The 19,559-nt window shown below is 33.7% G+C and overlaps 1 protein-coding gene across 1 annotated transcript in view; it reads right to left on the bottom strand.

The window, feature by feature from the left end:
• HFM1 (helicase for meiosis 1) overlaps positions 1–19,559 on the bottom strand; it is a 97,544-nt gene that overhangs the window by 40,118 nt on the left and 37,867 nt on the right. The window contains exons 19-29 of the mRNA XM_049616799.1: positions 18,681–18,761; positions 16,734–16,825; positions 14,489–14,595; positions 14,350–14,397; positions 13,650–13,747; positions 13,435–13,566; positions 10,865–10,950; positions 9,894–9,977; positions 9,580–9,737; positions 8,065–8,168; positions 7,314–7,460 (exon numbers count right to left, since the gene is read on the bottom strand). Coding sequence (XP_049472756.1) covers positions 7,314–7,460; positions 8,065–8,168; positions 9,580–9,737; positions 9,894–9,977; positions 10,865–10,950; positions 13,435–13,566; positions 13,650–13,747; positions 14,350–14,397; positions 14,489–14,595; positions 16,734–16,825; positions 18,681–18,761 — 1,137 coding nt within the window. The remainder of the gene's footprint in view (positions 1–7,313; positions 7,461–8,064; positions 8,169–9,579; positions 9,738–9,893; positions 9,978–10,864; positions 10,951–13,434; positions 13,567–13,649; positions 13,748–14,349; positions 14,398–14,488; positions 14,596–16,733; positions 16,826–18,680; positions 18,762–19,559) is intronic.

Genomic DNA, 19,559 nt, shown 5'->3' with positions numbered 1-19,559 from the left:
TAACTATATTATGTAAATTAAGGTGCATACTTCTATTTTTATATGCAGTAGAACCTTTGACTGTAACTTGTTCTGCGAGTGTTCCACAAGACGAGCAAAGATTTCTAATAAATTTTAACTTGATAAATGAGCAATGTCTTGCAATATGAGTAGTACGTGACACTGAATGTCGCATGATCACAACTGAGCCAATGGTTCTCTCTTTCTCTCTCTGCGGGATTGTGGGTGATCATCTCCCATGCTCAGATGCTCAGTCTCAGGTGCACTGTTTGGCAGGAATCAGTGATTTTTCAGAATGTTGGAAGATGCCCACACAGGCACCAGTGTATTTTTTTGTCAAAGCACCTATGGACAGTCCTTTGCTTTTCCATAAAAGAATAAGCCTGGGAATGCTTTGCTTCATTCTAGGTCAGGCTGCCTGCAAACATAGACCCTTTCATCTGCTGCCTTAATGCCAATTACATTAAGTACACTATATGACAAGTTTGTTAATACTGTACTGTAGTCAACATCTGTGTGAGCATATACAATGGCCCCCATGCAGATAAAGGTTGAAAAGAAAGGCAGTGAGAAGGAGATGATTACAGTTGTAGGAAATCATCGAGAAGTACAAATGAGGTATGCAAGTGGCTGAAATTCCAAGATTTTATAAGAGGGTCTACATGTGCATCTCATCTGCAAAGAGGGAGGAGAAAAAGGCAGAGAATCCCTCACTTAAAATGAGACTAGAGAGATGTGTAAAATGTGGTAAGCAGTACAAAATTTTACAGAAAAGCACCCCCTAAGGTTGTATCAGTGCGAGCAATGAATCTGTTTAACGACAACACAATGTCACATTTCCTCCTCAGAAGGAGGCAAAAGTAAGTGTCATTGGATAGGTTCCTTGTTAAAATTGAGGGAAAGGAAAAGATTCCATTGAGCCAATAGACAGCAATGATTTCATTAGTGACAGTGAAAGTCATCCTACACAAAAACCTTCCTCTCTCTCCTCCCTCACACCAGCCATGAAGGTTTTCAGAGGTTAAGTGCAGGTTGTTTATTTTTCTTTATATTTTGTATTTTCTTTATTATTTTGTATTATATTATAGCATTGTAATCATTTTTATATGACTATTTTTGGGTGGTGGGATGAATCATCTGAGTTTCCATTATTTCTTATGGGGAAATTTGCTTTGATATACAAGTGCTTGGGATTACAAGCATGTTTCCAGAAAGAATTATGTGCACAAATCAAGGGTTTACTATAATTGGAATGTTCATAAGATTTGGGATGGTTATGTGTATGTGTATGTGAAGGGTGCATGTGTAAGTGAGTGTGTGTAATAAAACATTATTTGTATGATAGGAAGCATCTTTTATCTGTTTTCCACAGGATTGTTCTAAATATGTGGGGAACTTTTGCCCTCATAAAAGGCTCATGCTTGGGGCACCTGGGTGGCTCAGTCGGTTAAGCATCCGACTTCAGGTCAGGTCATGATCTCACAGTTTGTGAGTCTGAGCCCCAAGTTGGCTCTATGTTGACAGTTCAGAGCCTGGAGCCTGCTTTGGATTCTGTGTCTCCTTCTCTCTCTGCTCCTCCCCCGCTCATGACCTGTCTCTCTCTCTCAAAAATAAATAAAAAAAAATTTTTAAAAAGGCTCAAGCTAGCAGGAAGTATAGTAAACATTCCAACTTCTCACTACATTGTAAGTAACAAACAATTCAAGCTATTTTAAATAAAAACAGCTGGTGAGTGGGGGAAATGTGTTACATGAACATAGAAACGTCACAGAATCCAAAGCAGCAATTCAGCTAGGCATCAGAAGGGACTGAAACCAAGAAACTGAAAGTCATCAGAAACCCAGCTCTGGCATTTTTACCTTTGCACCTCTCTGTATCTCTACTTTAGTCTTCTCTTCCATAGTCCAGCTGTCTGTGATCCTGCATGTGGTAAAGGATGGCCAACTGACAGCTCTGAGTTTATACTATCTTTGTGCAGCTCTAATTCTAAATTGTCTTTCTTAAACTGATTTCTGACGCTATAAATGGTATTTTTAAAATTATGATTTCTATCTCTTTTTTGTTTGCTGGTATATGGTAATAATTTTTCAAATTTTTTAGTTGAAATATAATTCATACTATAAATCCACCCTTTTAAGGTGTACAATCCAGTAGGTTTTTAGTATATTCCCAAGGTTGTATACCATTATCAGTATCTAAGTTCAGAACATTATCACTTTAAAAAAAATCACATACCTATTAGTAGTTACTCCTTATTTCTTCCTACCCCACCCTCTGCAACTACTAATCTGCTTCCTATCTTTATAGATTTATTTATTCTAGACTTTTCATATAAATGGAATCTAACACTATCTGATATTTTTTGAATGGCTTCTCTCATTGGCATAGTGTTTTAGCATTCATCCTTGCATCAGTTTATTCTTTTTTATGGCTGAATATCCCCTTATATAGTTCTAATACAGTTTACTTATCCATTCATCAGTTGATGAACATTCAGTTGTTTCTACTTTTTGGCTATTATGAATAATGTTGCTATAACATTCATGTACTAGTTTTTCTATGTTCTCAATTCTTTCGGAATTATAAACCCAGAAAAGGAATTGCTGGGTCACATGGTAATTCTATGTTTAACTTCTGGAGGAACTGGCAAACTGTCTTCCAAAGCAGCTGCACAAGTTTACATTCCCACTCACAGTGTTATGAGGGTTTCAATATCTCCACATCCTCATCAACACTTATTTTTGTCTGCCTTTTTTTTTTTTTTTTAATTGTCCACCTTTTTGACTAAAGTAGGTGGGAAGTAGTATCACACTGTGGTTGTGATTTGCATTTCCATATTGACTAATGATGTTGAGCAATTTTTCATGTGTGTGTTAGCCATTTGTAGCTCTTCCTTGCACAAATACCTATTCACATCTTTTGACCTGTTTGAATTTGGCTATTTGCTTTTTTATTGTTGAGTTATAAGACTTCTGTATATATAGTAGATACTAGTCTATACATAATTTGCAATCAGATATAATTTGCAAATATTTTTCTCCCATTCTTTAGATTGGCTTTCCACTTTTTTGATAGTATTATTTGAAGCAAAAATGTTTTTAATCTTGATAAAGTCCAATTCATCTTTTTAGTGGCTTGAGCTTCATGTATCATATCTAAGAAACCACTGCCTAATCCAAGGTCATGAAGATACAAACCTATGTTTTCTTCTATGAGTTTCACAATTTTAACTCTTACTTTCAGGTTTTTCACCCATTTTGAGTTAACTTTTATATATGGTATGAAGTATTTATGGTATGAAGTAATACTGTAAATGATATAAAGTAATTATGATATAATTAATGCAATTGAATATCAAGTTGCCTAGCCCTATTTGTTGAAAGCCTATTCTTTCCCCCTTGAATGGTTTGACATCTTTGTCCAAAATCAGTTGACCACCGATGTATGGGTTTATTTCTGTACTCTTAATTATATTTCATTGATCTGTGTCCATTATTATGCCAGTCCCACATTGTCTTGATTACCATAGCTTTGTAATAAGTTTTGAAATCAGGAATTATGTGGGCTCTGTGCTGACAGTGTGGAGCCTGCTTGCGATTCTCTCTCTTCCTCTTTCTCTGCCCCTCTGCTGCTTTTGCTCCCTCGCTTTCTCTCTCAAAATAAATAAACTTTAAAAAACAAAGAATGTGTGTGGGTGGCTTAGTCTGTTAAGCATCTGACTCTCAATTTCAGCTCATTATGATCTCATGGTTCATGGGTTCAAGCCCATGTTGGGCTCTGTCCCGACAGTGTGGAGCCTGGTTGGGATTCTCTCTCTCCCTCTCTCTCTGCCCATTCTGTGGTTGTGCTCTCTTGCTTTCTCTCTCAAAACACATAAACTTTGAAACCAGGAATTATGAGTTCTCTTTTTTTTTTTCAAGACTGATTGGCTAATTTGGACCCTTACATTCCCATATGAATTTTAAAACCAGCTTATGAATTTCTTCCAAAAGCACAGCTGGGATTTTGACAGAGATGGCACTGAATCTGTGAATTTGGAAAATGTTGCCATCTTAACAATATTAAGACTTCCAATCCATGAACATGGGATATCTTTCCATATATTTAGGTCTTTTTTAACTTCTCTCAATGGTGTTTTGTAGTTTCTGTTCATATCTTAATTTTATTAAATGTATTCTTAAATAATTTATTCTTTTTAATGCTATTGCACAGGTTTTTTAAATATTGACTCTGTATCCAGTGTATTTCTAAACTTCCATGTTAATTCTAACAGTGTGTCTCTAGTCTTTTGGATTTTCTAGATACATAATCATGTTGCTTTCAAGTAATGACAGCTTATTTATTTCTTCCCAATCCTTGCCATTTTTATTTTTTTATTATATAACTGTACTGAGCAGAACTTCTAGCACAATGTTAAATGGAAATTGTAATAGAGAACACTCTTGTATCATTCTCCATCTAAATAGGAAACATTTTAAACTATTTCACTACTGTGTATGACATTTGTTACATGTATATATTTTTTAATAAAAATGAGCACTGAATTTTTGTCAAACTTTTCTGATCTCTGTCAAGACCACATGGTTGGTTGGGGGTTTTTTGTTTTGTTCTGTTTTGTTTTTTGCCAGTTAATGTAGTGAAATACACTGATCCATCTTTGAATGCTAAGATACTCTTGCATACATGGAATAAGCCATACTTAATAGTGCTATATTATGCTTTTAAAATATATGGTTGGATTCAACTTGCTAATATTTTGTTAAGAACTTTTGGATGTACATCCATGAGAAAGATTGGTGAATAATTTCCCCCCTTTTTTTAATGTCCTTGCCAGGTTTTGAAATAAAGACCATGTTGGACTTGCTTTAAAAAATTAAAACATTAGAAAATATTCTTTCTTTTCTATTCTCTGAATAAGTTTGGGTAAGTTTGATATTTTTTCCTAAATGTTTGCAGAAATTTACCAGTGAAATCATCTGACCCTTAGGATTTCTTTGTTGAAAGATTTTCAATTGCTTAAATTTCATTACAAGTATCAGACTACTCAAATTTTCTATTTTTTCTGTGAGGGGTAAGTTTTGCTTCACAAGGACTTATTCATTTTTACCCAAATTATGTCAGACTTATTGGTATAAATTTATTCATAATATCTTTAACTTTTTGATGCCTGTAATGGTATCCCCCTTTTCATTCCTAATATTGTTAATTCATATTTATTTCTTTATCAGTCTTGATAAGGGCTTCTTAAATTTATTCTTTTCAAAGAACCAAATCTTAGCTTTGTTGATTTTTCTGCTGCACATTTGCATTCTATATTTCATTCACTTCTGCTTTTTTTTAAATAATTTTTTTTAACATTTATTCAGTTTTGAGAGACAGAGAGAGACAGAGTGTGAGCAGCAGAAGAGCAGAGACAGAGGGAGACACAGAATCTGAAGCAGGCTCCAGGCTCTGAGCTGTCAGCACAGAGCCCAGTGTGTGGGGCTGGAGCCCATGAACTGTGAGATCATGACCGGAGCCGAAGTCAGAAACCTAACCGACTAAACCACCCAGGTGCCCCTCTCTGCAGTTACTATTTATCATAACTACCAATACTATTCAGAAAGCATAGTTGTTTAGGTTACTTTGGTAGGAGCCATTGCTCTCACATTCCCAGTACCTATTAATTGCTCCCCTTACTGTGCCAAAGCAGTGAACTGGATGCCTCCAGTTAACAACATTCAGTTTTTGCTTTATAGATTTAACTATAGAACCATGTAAATGCTTTACATTACTATAAAAGAAAATTCCTAAAAGTTATTCTAAAAACATAAAATATAAAATAAAACAAGGGCACCTCAGTGACTTCAGTTGGTTAAGCATCCAACTTCGGCTCAGGTCATGATCTCACAGTTCCCGGGTTCAAGCCCCACATCAGGCTCACTGCCGTCAGCACAGAGCCTGCTTTGGATCCTGTGTCCCCCTCTCTCTGCCCCTAACCTGCTTGAGCACACTTTCTCCCTCTCTCAAAAAAATTAACATTAAAAAAAAATTTTTAATAAATAAAATCAAAACAAAATGTATCCAGTTAGTGGCACAGCCACATACAGATCTATTCCAAGTAACTTAAAACACAGTAATTTGATTATACATGCCTAGTGAGTTATATTCTAAGAACAAAAATATCTCCACAAAAATTTTAAGCTATTTTTAACAATTATATTAAGAATGGTAGTTTGGTTTGTTATTCTGAGACTATTTGTTGTGTGTATAATGTGGAATAAAGAAAATGAGTGACATTCCATCATTTCTGGAGTCACTGAGAAGCAAATTTCTCAGCATGGCAAGAAGGATATACTAATAATTGCATTTAAGGATAAACCCTATAGCCCTGAATTTGACTTAGACATTTAAGCATGGGTTACTTATGTATTTTATCTCTAAACACAAACAAAAATCACATATTTCCTAATTCTGTGCATGAAAAAAAAAGCCAAGAGATAAAGATCACATAATAGCAATGAGCTCCTCTAGCCCACAGACTGTGATCTTGGAAACGTATTTATCACTAAAAGAAACCAAGGATCCTTGGAGAAAAGGCTTATTACAGATTTGGGGCTAGAAATATACATGATAAGCCTGGAATATCATAGCATCCCACACATTAAGGAAGCTCTCAAAAGTACTAGGGACAGACCAAAAGGATTCAGGAGCCAATCTGGTATATCTAGATAGTATTAAGATGATGAAGCTGCACTTATGAGATAATTGTTCTTAAATCCTTACCATTTACAAATATATACTAAGACATTTACAGAGGATATGATAGGATACCTGATTTTCTTCAAACTATAGAAGGGGAAAACTAAAGAGAGGTATAGACAATATAAGCCATGAGTTGATCATTGTTTAAGGTGGGTGATGAGCATATAAAGGTTCATTATACGTGTCTGTTTACTTTTGTGCATAGTTGAAATGTCCCATAATAAAAATTTTTAAGTTTACTGTCATCTGGTTTACCTCATCAAATCTACAGTTTTGTAAATCACTTGCTCTCCCCCAACAATGGCTATAACAATATAGTGGGTATAAAAAAGAGGCACTGTATATCAAAAAACTAGCCAAATAATTTGTGCTACAAATATCACTCCAATATGACAAATATTAATTATAAGAAAGAATTCCTGCTATATATTATTAACTCAATTATTATGAAGCTTAAACATCTAATTCCAGAGTATCCACATCTGAATGGAACAGAACTGTAACACTGATACTCCTCCCTAGCCATAACTTTGCTTTAAGGCAAAACAAGAATAAATATAGCTATTTACCTTTATTGGATCCTGTTATAGTAGATCTATTTGAATGTTTAGAATGGGAAATCTCTGTTTCTGATTTTTTTTGTATAATTATTTGATTTCCAAACCTCTTAGGTCCTAAGTAAAAGACTGTAAATTTCTGCTGTATATCAAGTCCAACTGGAAAAAGGAAAAAAGTATACAAGTGCTAATTTAAGTTGTATAAATCTAGCCATGAGACCATCTATTTGTTGTTATTTGTTGGTGAGTTGGTTTCAAGTTTGTATTTAAATTCTAGTTAGGTAACATACAGTGTAATATTAGTTTCAGGTGTAGAATTTACACACTTACATATGACCCATAGTGCTCATCAGAACAAGTGCCCTCCTTAATACTCATCACCCATTTCTATACCTTTTGAAATGAAAGAGCCAACAAGTCCAGGAAGTAAAAATGTTTAAAAAAAGGCATTAAAAATATAATGAAATTTATACATCTATCATCATAAAAATAAAAATCAAAGTTCCTACAAGTTCAAAATTTATCTTGGAAATTAAAATACCTATAAATGAACAAATAAAATTTTAATTTTGTTATCTTAGTCCACGCTACCTTTTATATCTCTAAATACATGCAACTTCCCTTAAAATTATTCATAGTATTTAAATGAATTATTTTTACACAATATCATTTAAATTGTTTTTCTGTTTCAGCATGAAAGAAATAATTTTTAAATGCTATCACATGCTTTACATTCATGTGTTCATTACTTCAATGAACTTACCATATTCAGAACTAATTAGATTTATGCTAAGATCTTCAGATTTAAAAGCTCTCCTCACATCAATCTTTTTAGTCCAATTTCCAGCTTTTAGCAAAACAGAATCCCTGAAAAAGTAATTTATCATTTAAATAGTGATCCAAATACTAAATGAAATAATATTATTGACCCTTAGATAAGTCCTATCTCATAGTAAACTAAAGTCAATACTGAAAATCACTTGCTGCAAATTCTGAGGGGAGAAATGGGGTGTCAATGGAGATACCACAACCATTGACCAAACAGCTGATTCCAAACTGCATTGCCTCATTTCAGGCCCACCTGAACACATAGTTGCTGTCAACCACACAAGAGCTTGCCCCTAAATCACTACCACTTTTAAATGGCTATACACAGGTTACATAAATTTGTGAGAACTTTAGTATCTTTAAAATTAATATAAAATAGCTCATATCCAGTAACATCACAAACCAGCAACCAATATTGTGACTGAACTTATTTTAGCCTTAAATAGTCAAGACTATAATCAGATTTAATTTTCACAGAGAACAAAGATTTGTATAATGACATATTCTCTACAAATGTGCCATGGCTAGTTGCAGGAGAGTAGTTAACAGTGAAAGGGATATCCTATCAGACACTGTAATTCCTATAGGAATCTTGCATAGAACATTTCAGGATGGTATCCTCCAGTACTCTGGCAACAATGAGGAGTTTCCCATTTCAGAGTCAATGCCATTCCTGAACTTATAAGTAAATCAATATAATTAGGAACACAGCCTCTGGACTCAGAATGCTTAGGCTCAAATCTAGACTTTGCTATAAACTATCTATATGCCATTGGACAAATTAATTAAACTCTTAGTCTCAATTTCCTTCTCTATTAAATGTAGATAATGATAGCACCTATCTATACAAAGATTAAATAATTCAATACCTGAACCTACTAAGTGCTCAAAACTATTAGCTATAGCTATAACTGATATCCTTAGAGTTTGCTTATGACATCCTGGGAGAAAATAACAGTATTAGAAACAAGGCTGATGTAAGAATTACAGAATGGCATGCTAGACAACTAGCATGAAGGTACCTCCTTTACATATTTGATCCGGTTGCCTGGATCCTACAGTGGAGCTACAGTAGGTTGTTACATTTTAATTTGGAAATAGAAGATGTATCTTAAAGGAGTAGGAGAAAGATAATCAGAGTAGTAAAGTCATGAATGGAGAAAAGCAACAAAGTAAGAAAGTTCAGCAACAATGGACTACAGCCACCCCTAATGGTCATTTATTCGCTTGTTTCAAACCATGGTGATAGGTTTCACACTTTATTCATTTGAGTACTAACAACGAACCCAGAGTTAATAACTTCTTTAAAGGACAAGTGGAGAAACAACCCTACTACAGTGTAAGGAAAATGTAATTTAATTGATCCGCCAGTGATTTTATTACTTTCTCAGAATTTTTATTTTAATAGTATACACTTAAAAATAAAATCAAATAGAAATTATACACTTACATAATTTTGTGCTTGAAAACCAGTTGATTATCTGCATCACCTATGATTAAGGTAACATAGTGAGAATCTGGCGCTGTTCTTTTAGTTTGTAGCTGTTTAAAGTTTCTTAATATAATGGTCACTAATATTTCTGCCATGGTATCATTGTATCTTGCAATCTTAAAAAAAAAAAAATGATAGGAATAAAAAGTGTTAAAAATAACCTTACTGCTCATATTCAGTTCCAAGTCAGCTAGAGGTAGATTTATTCCTGAAAAGACAATGAAAATACCTAAAAAACAACAAAAACAAACAAACAAAACCAAAATATTTACCTGTTCCACTTCAAGTTCATATTTTGGTAGATACATCACTGTTTCTTTTATTTGCGTTCCAAAAGGAGGGTGTCTATTTAAAATCTAAAAACATTTATATCATTATATTCTCACCACAACACCAGAAGTTCTTTTAGTAAAATATAGAGTCAATAGTTTTAATAATGCTTATTATCCAAAACTTTAAATAACTTATGACCACAAGAAAGAAAGTATTTTTTAGAAGAAATAAAGATAAAAAAGATTAGAAGAAATAAAGATATAAAAGGTAGGCTTTATGGGAATGAAAGCTGGTACAGCCACTCTGGAAAACAGTATGCAGTTTCCTCAAAAAACTAAAAATAGAACTACCCTACGACCCAGTAACTGCACTACTAGATATTTATCCAAGGAATACAGGTGTGCTGTTTCAAAGGGACACATGCACCCCAATGTTTACAGCAGCACTATCAACAATAGCCAAAGTATGGAAAGAGCCCAAATGTCCATCGATGGATGAATGGATAAAGATGTAGTATATATATACAATGGAGTATTACTTGGCAATCAAAAAGAATGAAATCTTGCCATTTGCAACTAGGTGGATGGAACTGGAGGGTATTATGCTAAGTGAAATTAGTCAGAGAAAGACAAATATCATATGACTTCACTCATATGAGGACTTCAAGAGACAAAACAGATGAACATAAGAGAAGGGAAACAAAAATAATATAAAACAGGGAGGGGGACAAAACATAAGAGACTCATAAATATGGAGAACAAACAGAGAGTTACTGGAGGGGGTGTGGGGGGGAATGGGCTAATGGGTAAGAGGCACTAAGGAATCTACTCCTGAAATCATTGTTGCACTATATGCTAACTAATTTGGATGTAAATTTAAAAAAATAATATAACATAAAAATAAATAAAAGGTAGGCTTTAAAATTCAGATAAAATTCACGTAACATTAGTAATAAGTGAATATTAAATACCAGTTCAAGCTCCCTTGCATCTGTTTCTTCTATTTTTTTAAAGGAGGTCAAACCCGCATTTACCATTGCATTTGACAATGTTATACCTGTGGAAAATTAGTCAAATAGCAGTTTTTAAACAATCCATTTTAAACTAAATCTATACTTAAGTTTTCAACAATAGTAAAAAAAAATATTTTAAAAGATCTAGAATAAGAACTAATTTTTAAAGGTTTTTTTTTAAGTTTTCAGTTAGATTAACTGGGCTGTGACATTTATTCAATTGTATGTATTTATTTTTTCAAACTAAAATAAAACATGTATTCATTTTATAGAAAAGGAACTCTAGTCCACATGATGACTCAACCCTTATTTATATCATATGTCATCCACAGACCAAGTACCAAGAGATTCCTATTGTTATACTCATGTTTGAAAAAAACATGATTCATGGATGGGAATATTGCTTCATAAAGCTATCGTTCTCTGAGCATTTTTTTAATGTTTATTTTTGAGAGAGAGAGAGGGAAGGAGAGAGGGAGAGAGAGAATGAGGAAGGAGCAGAGGGAGACAGAGGATCCAAAGTGGGCTCTATGCTGACAGCAGAGTCCGATGTGGGGTTCTAACTCACCAACTGTGAGATCATGACCTGAGCCGAAGTTGGGATGCTTAACCGACTGAGCCACCCAGCTGCCCCATCTGAACATTTGTATCTTAGAAAGAGTTCTCTGTTTCTGTACTGAAATCAGATAACTTTATTCTTCTGTCTAAAATTTCATTACATTTAGAATAAAGTGAAAATTTCCTACCATGGCCAAAATCCCTTACCTATCTGACTTGACCACAGTCTACCTATCCCTCTAATTAATTTCCTACCATTCTCTTCCTAACTCTCTAGTCACATTGGTTTTAATTTTGTTCTTCAAGTACATCAAGTTCATTTCCATATTTGTATCTTCCCTGTTTCTTTATGCTTTAAGAAACTGGAATTTAAAATTCTTACACTCATAAATGAATTTAACCAAACCCCCAAATAGGAGATACTGTCAGAAGTACAAAGTTCCAAAATATTACCATGTTGTCTAAGGCACATACATTACTGGTGGGAATATTACACTATTCTTTTTCCAGATCCTTAACTATCCTTGGGAATTTCTCTTATTCATTCATAAGATACAACTCCTAGTATTAATAATTCCTTCATGTTCATTTTCCTTTAAAACTTTTCCTGAATTTTAATTTTTTATAAACATTGTTGAAAATCAATATGCATTCATTTTTTTCCCCCTGATACTCAATAAGAACTTAGATTTGCTTTTTTGTTTGGATTCCCTCACTTTTCTATTATATGAGTTTTGCTGGGTGATTTTTGCTTCCTTCTCTTCAGCTGTACTAAGTATGAAAAATACATTAGTGTTTGACAATTTGGAAGGGAAAGAATGCAAATGATCCCTGATTGACAATATTCTAGAAAGTCAGACAGGCTGGCTTTTTCATTAGTAATTTTATTAGTAATCATTTAATCTAATTTCAAAATTTTCTATAAGTTGCCATTTCCTAATGTTGTATGGAACCTCCTTCTCAATTTAGAACTCATCTTTGTGAGATGAGTGCAGCATTTGGTTTGCCAGGACCTCCACAGAAAGGTGAACCTTAATGTCAGGAACGTTTCCTCTAATTTGACCTTACTTTCACCAGCCAATCCCTATTTCCCCCCAGTTTCTATTTCCCCCCCAGAGGACTAATTAGTCCTCTGCCATCCCACTAATTTCAAACCTCAAGGAAATAAAAAAGGACTTCCTCACAAAATAGCTGGAGAACTTTGTTCTAAGGAATAATGAGACAAGCCCTAATAACCCATTATATAATTTTTTAATGTCCCCAAGATGCACGTAAAATTATAAAGCTAACAAAGCTGTCAGTCATGGAATATAACAACTCTCTTCTTCTTAGAGTTCTAGGTATCTAGGAAAGAGTAAGGGTCACAAAGTCAAAGGCACCAAGCTGGAAAACTCTAGAGGACTTTAGTTATACCCTAATCTTTGTAACTGACATACTCCATAGTTTTTCAGTTCATACCCAAGTTAGATCTCAATAGATAGGAAATAATTAGGCACAATCTTTTGTCTGCAGAGTCTCTATGAAGATAAGTACAAATATTGTGCTGTTACTGAAAAAAAAGAGGAAAAGTTAAGATATAATTAGATGGCATAATTTTCTGTAATGTATTAGGAATAGCCAGGATTGCCAGCTCTGTAACTTATCATTGAGATCAAACCAAAATAATCATAAAAGTGGAAGAGAGAGCAACACAGAGTTACCCAATCACTAAAACAAAATTTCACTCTTGGTTTGAGAACAAATTTAAAAATAAGAGCATTCACTTTTATTGGGTTTCCCAATTGATTTCAAATAGAATCCTTCAAGGAGGAAACAAAAATCAGATTTTCAAGAGAAGTACAGTACTTATTTAGGCCTACAAACACATTTTTTCTCAAAGTCTATAAACACCACAGAATAATTTTCCTAACAACAAAAAATAAAATAAACTGCAGACATTGACAAATTGCCTGCCTGTATTTGGTACCTACCAATTTTTTCCAGCTGTTTTGATACATGCAGAGAGTTTTCCCAAAGTTTACATCTAAAACATTTAGCTAAAATCAAACTGTTCAACAGTACAGCAAACTTCTTTTCTTGAACAGCCACAAAATCTGACAACCCTAAAAAAAATTTTCTGATGTTAAATCTAGTATACTAGTTTACTGGAAAAAATACTGAAAAATCCATTAATCCTGTAACATACATCTTGTAATTCGTGAGCCATTTCTGAAAATCTTCGAGGTATCTTGGGTCAAAGCAAAGTCTTGTATGGGAATGCATCCTAGTTGAGCCTGAATAAGGCTGAGGGAAAGAAATTTCATGATTTCCTTTTACAAACTATTATCTCATAGTTTTTGATATCATTTATTGAAGTTATCTCTTCTTAAATACCTCTCTGCCTTAATCTCTGTGACACTAGATGATTCTATACCTCATATCATTATTGTCACAAGTCATTGCTGACTTTCTCTTTCCAATGTCTAAAAGTCCCCTTCTTTGTCTCTCCCAGAATGCCACTAACATTCAATACACATTTATTACTTGTGTTTCTATACTGTTATCTTTATATATATGAATCTCATTCCAGCCAACCTGAAAGCTCCTGATGATGAAAAACTTAGCTTCTTTTCTGTCATTTACTTTGCTTCAGCAGAACACACTCTCAAAAAAACGTTTGTTGATTTTAAAAAAAATCACAAATTATCTATTTTAACTGAAGTCTAAGAGATTTTGGACATTAATTTCACATCTATATTCTGATATATATTCTTGTTTTATGTAAATATGTTCTTTTTGTATTAAAGAAAACAAATTTAAAGGCTTAAAACTAAAAAAAAAAACTTTCAGAAATATGAATCACAAACAGTAGTCAGTATTTTAAGACATGTAACAATCATCTTTACCAATTTACTTTCATTTCTCTTGTTTTAATTCTTCCTTCCATTGGAAATCTGTAAATAAAAACACAAGGCAAAACTTTTATTACTACTTATTTTAACTAAATAAAACCTTTTAAAAGTTATTTAAAACATATTTCCATACCTGATAGTTACCCGATGTGGATCTTTGTTCAATGTATTCAATGTTTTCTTTTCATTTATCCTTAACTGCACATCTACAAATTCCTTGCAGCTGGCTATCATTGTGACCTATAAAATTTCACATTTGCTCATTCATTTATGTCCATTCTTTACTTCTTTCCTTTCATACTCTATGTATTTACTTCTTTTTCTTTTTTTAAATTTTTTAAATGTTTATTTATTTATTTTGAGAGAGAGCAAGCAGGGCCGCAGAGAGAGAGGGAGAGAGAGAGAATTCCAAGCTGACTCCACACTGTCAGCACAGAGCCTGACGTAGGGCTCAATGTCATGACTGTGAGATTTATGAACTAAGCCGAAATCAAGAGTCAGACACTTAGCCAACTGAGCTACCCAGGCACCCCAGTATTTACTTATTTTTCATGCTGCCTTGGGACATCACAGCTTTGTCATTTAGCACAACAGAATTAAAGATTTACTTTATATATTTTGCTTTTTAAAGGATTCATTCACTCATTCATTCATTCATTAACAAGTGTTTACAAACACTTGTTATATGCTAGACATTATGTTACACACTGGGACTATGCCAATAAAATTGTAAAGATTAACAAAATAAAATTTAAAATATTCAGTCCCATGCCTACCACATAGTAAGCACTCAATAAATGTAGCTTTCATTTCTACTACTATTATATTATTATTCACCCTTCTGTAGTTTGCAAAATATTATCCTGATTGAGACTAATTTTGTAATGAAAAGAGTACTTTAGATATTAAAAAATTTGTGTTATAGAGCCTAGTTCTGTCAGATGACTGAGCAAAGCACTCTTTGTACTTTGGTTTCTCATATCTGTAACATGAAACTCACATCCCTTCTAATTCTCTTACACACTTACTGAACTCAAATTGAGTTAATTTAATATTAGTTTAATATTAAATATTAAGTGAATTTAATATTATTCTTGATTTCTTCTTAGTTAAGAATAATATTTACATAAAATACAAGCATTCTACTTTTCATCAATTTTGTGCATTTTTTCATATAATAATCTTATCTCAGTAATCAACGTAGATATTTTAAATAAAAATTAATGGTTGGGGCACCTGGGTGGCTCAGTCGGTTAAGCAGCCCGACTCTTGATTTTGGCTCAGGTTGTGATCTCACGGTTTTTGAGTTCGATCCCTGTATCTGGCTCTGTGCTGATGGTACAGAGCTTGCTTGGGATTTTTCTCTCTCCCTCTCTGCCCCTTCCCTGCTTGTGCACTCTCTCTCTCTCTAAATAAATAAATAAACTTAAAAAAATAATGGTTAAATTTGAGAATAAAAATAAATGTCTTATTGCATATTCACGTCCCCTGTAAAGAGAGAAAGGACCAATACAGTTGTCGGGTATCAACAACATGACTATGGTACTATTTACTGCTGTAGCTGCAAAGTTGTCCCCCCTGTTGATATCTCAGTATAACCTTGTTTTCACTCCCATTTTCTCCACAATCACTGCTTTTCTCTGGTCTATCATCAATACTATTCTATTTCTACTATTATTGTTATTCTTATGCAAAAGATTTAGGGAAGAATTACAAGTATATAGCACACTTGCCCCTCACTATCCGTCATTCACAGCAGACTGGCCTAATATATCATGCCATATCATCCTGGATCCTTCTCAACAAAGTATACCTGGTAGTCACTACCAAGGTAATTGGCATTATCACATAAATTGAAAGGCAGTTTCCATCCATACTTCGGCTATGTATATAAATTTTCTTAGCCCTGATACAGAAATACAATTGAAAATACATTATAAAGAGTAATATTCCATATCTAATGATCAAAGGTATATAAGGTTGGAAGACATAAGCACTATTAGAAATGCTTTCTTGGGTGCCTGGGTGGCTCAGTTGGTTAAGCATCCAACTTCGGCTCAGGTCATGATCTCACACTTCGCCAAGTTCAAGCCCCGCAACCAGCTCTGTGCTGACAGCTCAGAACCTGGAGCCTGCTTTGGATTCTGTGTCTCCTCTTTCTCTGCCTTTCCCCCATTCAGGCTCTGTCTGTCTGTCTCTCCTCTCTCTCTCTCTCTCTCTCTCTCAAAAATAAATAAACATTAAAAAATTTAAAAAAAAAGAAATGCTTTCTTATCTGCTCAGTCTTAAGCTGCAAGAGATATGCAAATTAGTTGTTTCCCCAATATTATTTTATACTATGTCATTACATATTTATTTTCTAGTGACAACTAATTTACCAGATCTAATAAAGTCTCTTTTCCACTGATGGTACAAAATTTCTTCACTGTCTCAAATGTAATATAATACCAAGCCATCAATCTTCCTGCCTCTGTGGAAAAAGATGAAAAAAGGAACATTGACTCCATCAGTTGAAGCAACCTGCTTTTTCATCAGTTTAACAAAGATTCCTTAACATGTATTCTGTACCTATAACAGCATCAGGTAAAAAGACACACCAAAAAATCTCGAAGACACAGTGTCTGGAATTTATAGGTTGACTAGGGAGATGGCTACATGCAAAATAGCTAGACTAGAGGACAAAATCCAGTTAATGATAATGTTTATATATACAACCTTAAGTTCAGAGGGAATTAAAACCTAAGAGAATGGTCAGTGTGGGACGGCTTGGTAGAGAAAATGGGGCTTGAGCAGGATTTTAAAATAACTAATATGCCTTGGCAGAAAGAAAATAAAGCTGTCATGACCTCAGTAAAAATCAAGACTTGTTTATCAAAGGAGTAAAGTTAAAAAGACTATCTTTAGAAAAATAAAAAAGACTATCTTTAGAACACTGTAATGAGAGATATGGCTTAACAGTGACTATGCGTTCAGGTCAAACTGACCTGCTTCAAATCACTGCTCCACCACTTGCTAAGTAGGTGATCATGTGCAGGTTATTTTACCAGTTTCTTAATGTAATGTGGGGATAACAGAAGTACGTATGTCATAGATTTTTTGTGAAGATTAAATGCAGTAATACATATATAGTACTTAGCAGAGTGCCTAACATTAAATAAATACTGCCTACTTTTATTGCCAAACCATGATGAATAATAAACTATGAAGGCCTGAAGAGCCTGGAAATACTAGTAAAGGAGTTTAGATTTTGGATTTGATTTGTAAAATAACAGAGGACCACTTAAAATTATAAAGCAAATTGTAATTAAACTGAAGTTTGAAAATAAATTGTTTTGAAATAGAACTTTGAGTTGGTTGGGGGTTGCAAGATGGGTAGAGTGGGGGTGAGTAAATGATGAAATGAAATTCATTTAAAAAGCTACTGGTTTCAATTACAGGTTGTTAAAAGCATTACAAAGAATTTCAGCCTTGTGAACACACACAAAGAAAACAGCTGGGAAGAGAAAAACGGCATACTGCTTCTCAAGGAAAGGGCTAACATTTATGTATGTGCTACAGGTTTTGCTGAAGAAGGGAAGAATTTGACATCCCATCAGACATATAGGCATCAAGGACATGGTAGAGTAGAAAGAACTAAGAATCAAGAATAGAGAAGTAACCAGGGCAGCTTAGAAGTCACTTTATCAATTAGGATCCTGATGGATTTGTTCAGCCAAAATGTAGGTGATGCAGTGGTTCATAAAAGGGAGCATCTGGGAGCAGTGTGTGAGATATAGAGACTATGGTTACCATGGGAACTAGTACATTAACCCGTAGGATACATTTAAAGATGCTCCTCTTATCCTAGATGTTTATAAATTAATAAAAGGTTTCCCCCTGCCAGAGAAAATGAAATGTTTGAGAAAAGACTTGATACTTGCTGGCTTATTAGAAAGGATGAAAGTTTCCTAGGTAAGGGATAAAATTAACTTAGAAAGGAAGCCATGAAGCAAGTGAGTCAAAGAACTGGCAAAAGAGCATCTACAAGTTATAAGAGATTTGAAATGACCCTAAGATTTGAGTATTTCAACTCAAGTTACCAGAATCAGTGAAGACAAAGTCTGTGCCTGCCAAAAAGAAGCTCTATTAATTTTATAAACAGGACTCATACAGTATAAATAGATCATGCTAACAATGATGATACCCTGTTATCATCATTGAGATATTTAATGAGATATTTAACTGAGATCACAATTTAATTTTAGCATCATCTAAATTTTAGTAGAACATATTTTAAAATTTAGTTTTAAGCAAGTGTTAAATTTACTAACTGATGGAAAAATTACCAGTTGGTTTGAAATTAACATCTTCATCCATCCTAATCAAGTCCAGAGATGATAAATCATTCAGATTCTTCAAACACAATTCTGTTCAGTAATAAGAAACATATTTTTCTATTTTAGTAAGATAAGGGAGTAGCACAAAATAGAATTGATAATCAAATATGCTAAAGTTGTGTTTCTGTATATTTGCTGTGGGAAAAACTATAGTCTCTACTTAAGTGGTAAGAAAAAACTCATTAAATAAAAGAGCCAGCTAATAGGCTAAAAAGTATTGTTTCTAACAGTAACAATAATACAAATAATCAAAATAACATTCATTAAGTGATAAAATAACATTTACAACTTGGAACTTTTCATTTTAATAAGGAAATTTGTATTTCCTCATTTAATCAAAATAACACAATGAGGTTAAGTATTAATATTATTTGATATACAAGCTAGGAAACAAAGAAAAGGGCTAGGTTACTTGCTCAAGGTCTTTGCAACCACTTTCTATCTGACTTCCAATATGGCATGGTTTTCTTTTTTTTTTTCCTTTTTTTTTTTTTAAACTTTTATCAAACATGTATACACATGAAGTATAGAGTCAAACAGATCTATAAAGATTGTTCAAAAAAACACCAGTCTTTTCCCTCCTCTGAGTTTGCCACTTTTTTGAGTTTGCCACTTTTCTGAGTTCGCCACTTAAGAACATATCAGCTGATGCTTTTAGTACTTACTTCAGCATCTCTAAAATGCTACTATTGCTACCTGGAAGGAACTTTTGAACAGGAAGTTCACTCTCATTGACTGATGAAGATCAGAGCAATTATAGTAGCCTGCTGCTTACAGTGCTCTCATTGTTCCATGCTATAAAGCTCAGAAGACTGGAGGTTGTTCAGA

Source organism: Panthera uncia (assembly GCF_023721935.1).
Source record: "Panthera uncia isolate 11264 chromosome C1 unlocalized genomic scaffold, Puncia_PCG_1.0 HiC_scaffold_4, whole genome shotgun sequence".
In the NCBI taxonomy this organism is placed as follows: Eukaryota; Metazoa; Chordata; class Mammalia; order Carnivora; family Felidae; genus Panthera; species Panthera uncia.
Note: the sequence above shows the minus strand (reverse complement) of the source record. Positions and strands in the feature narration are given on the sequence as shown.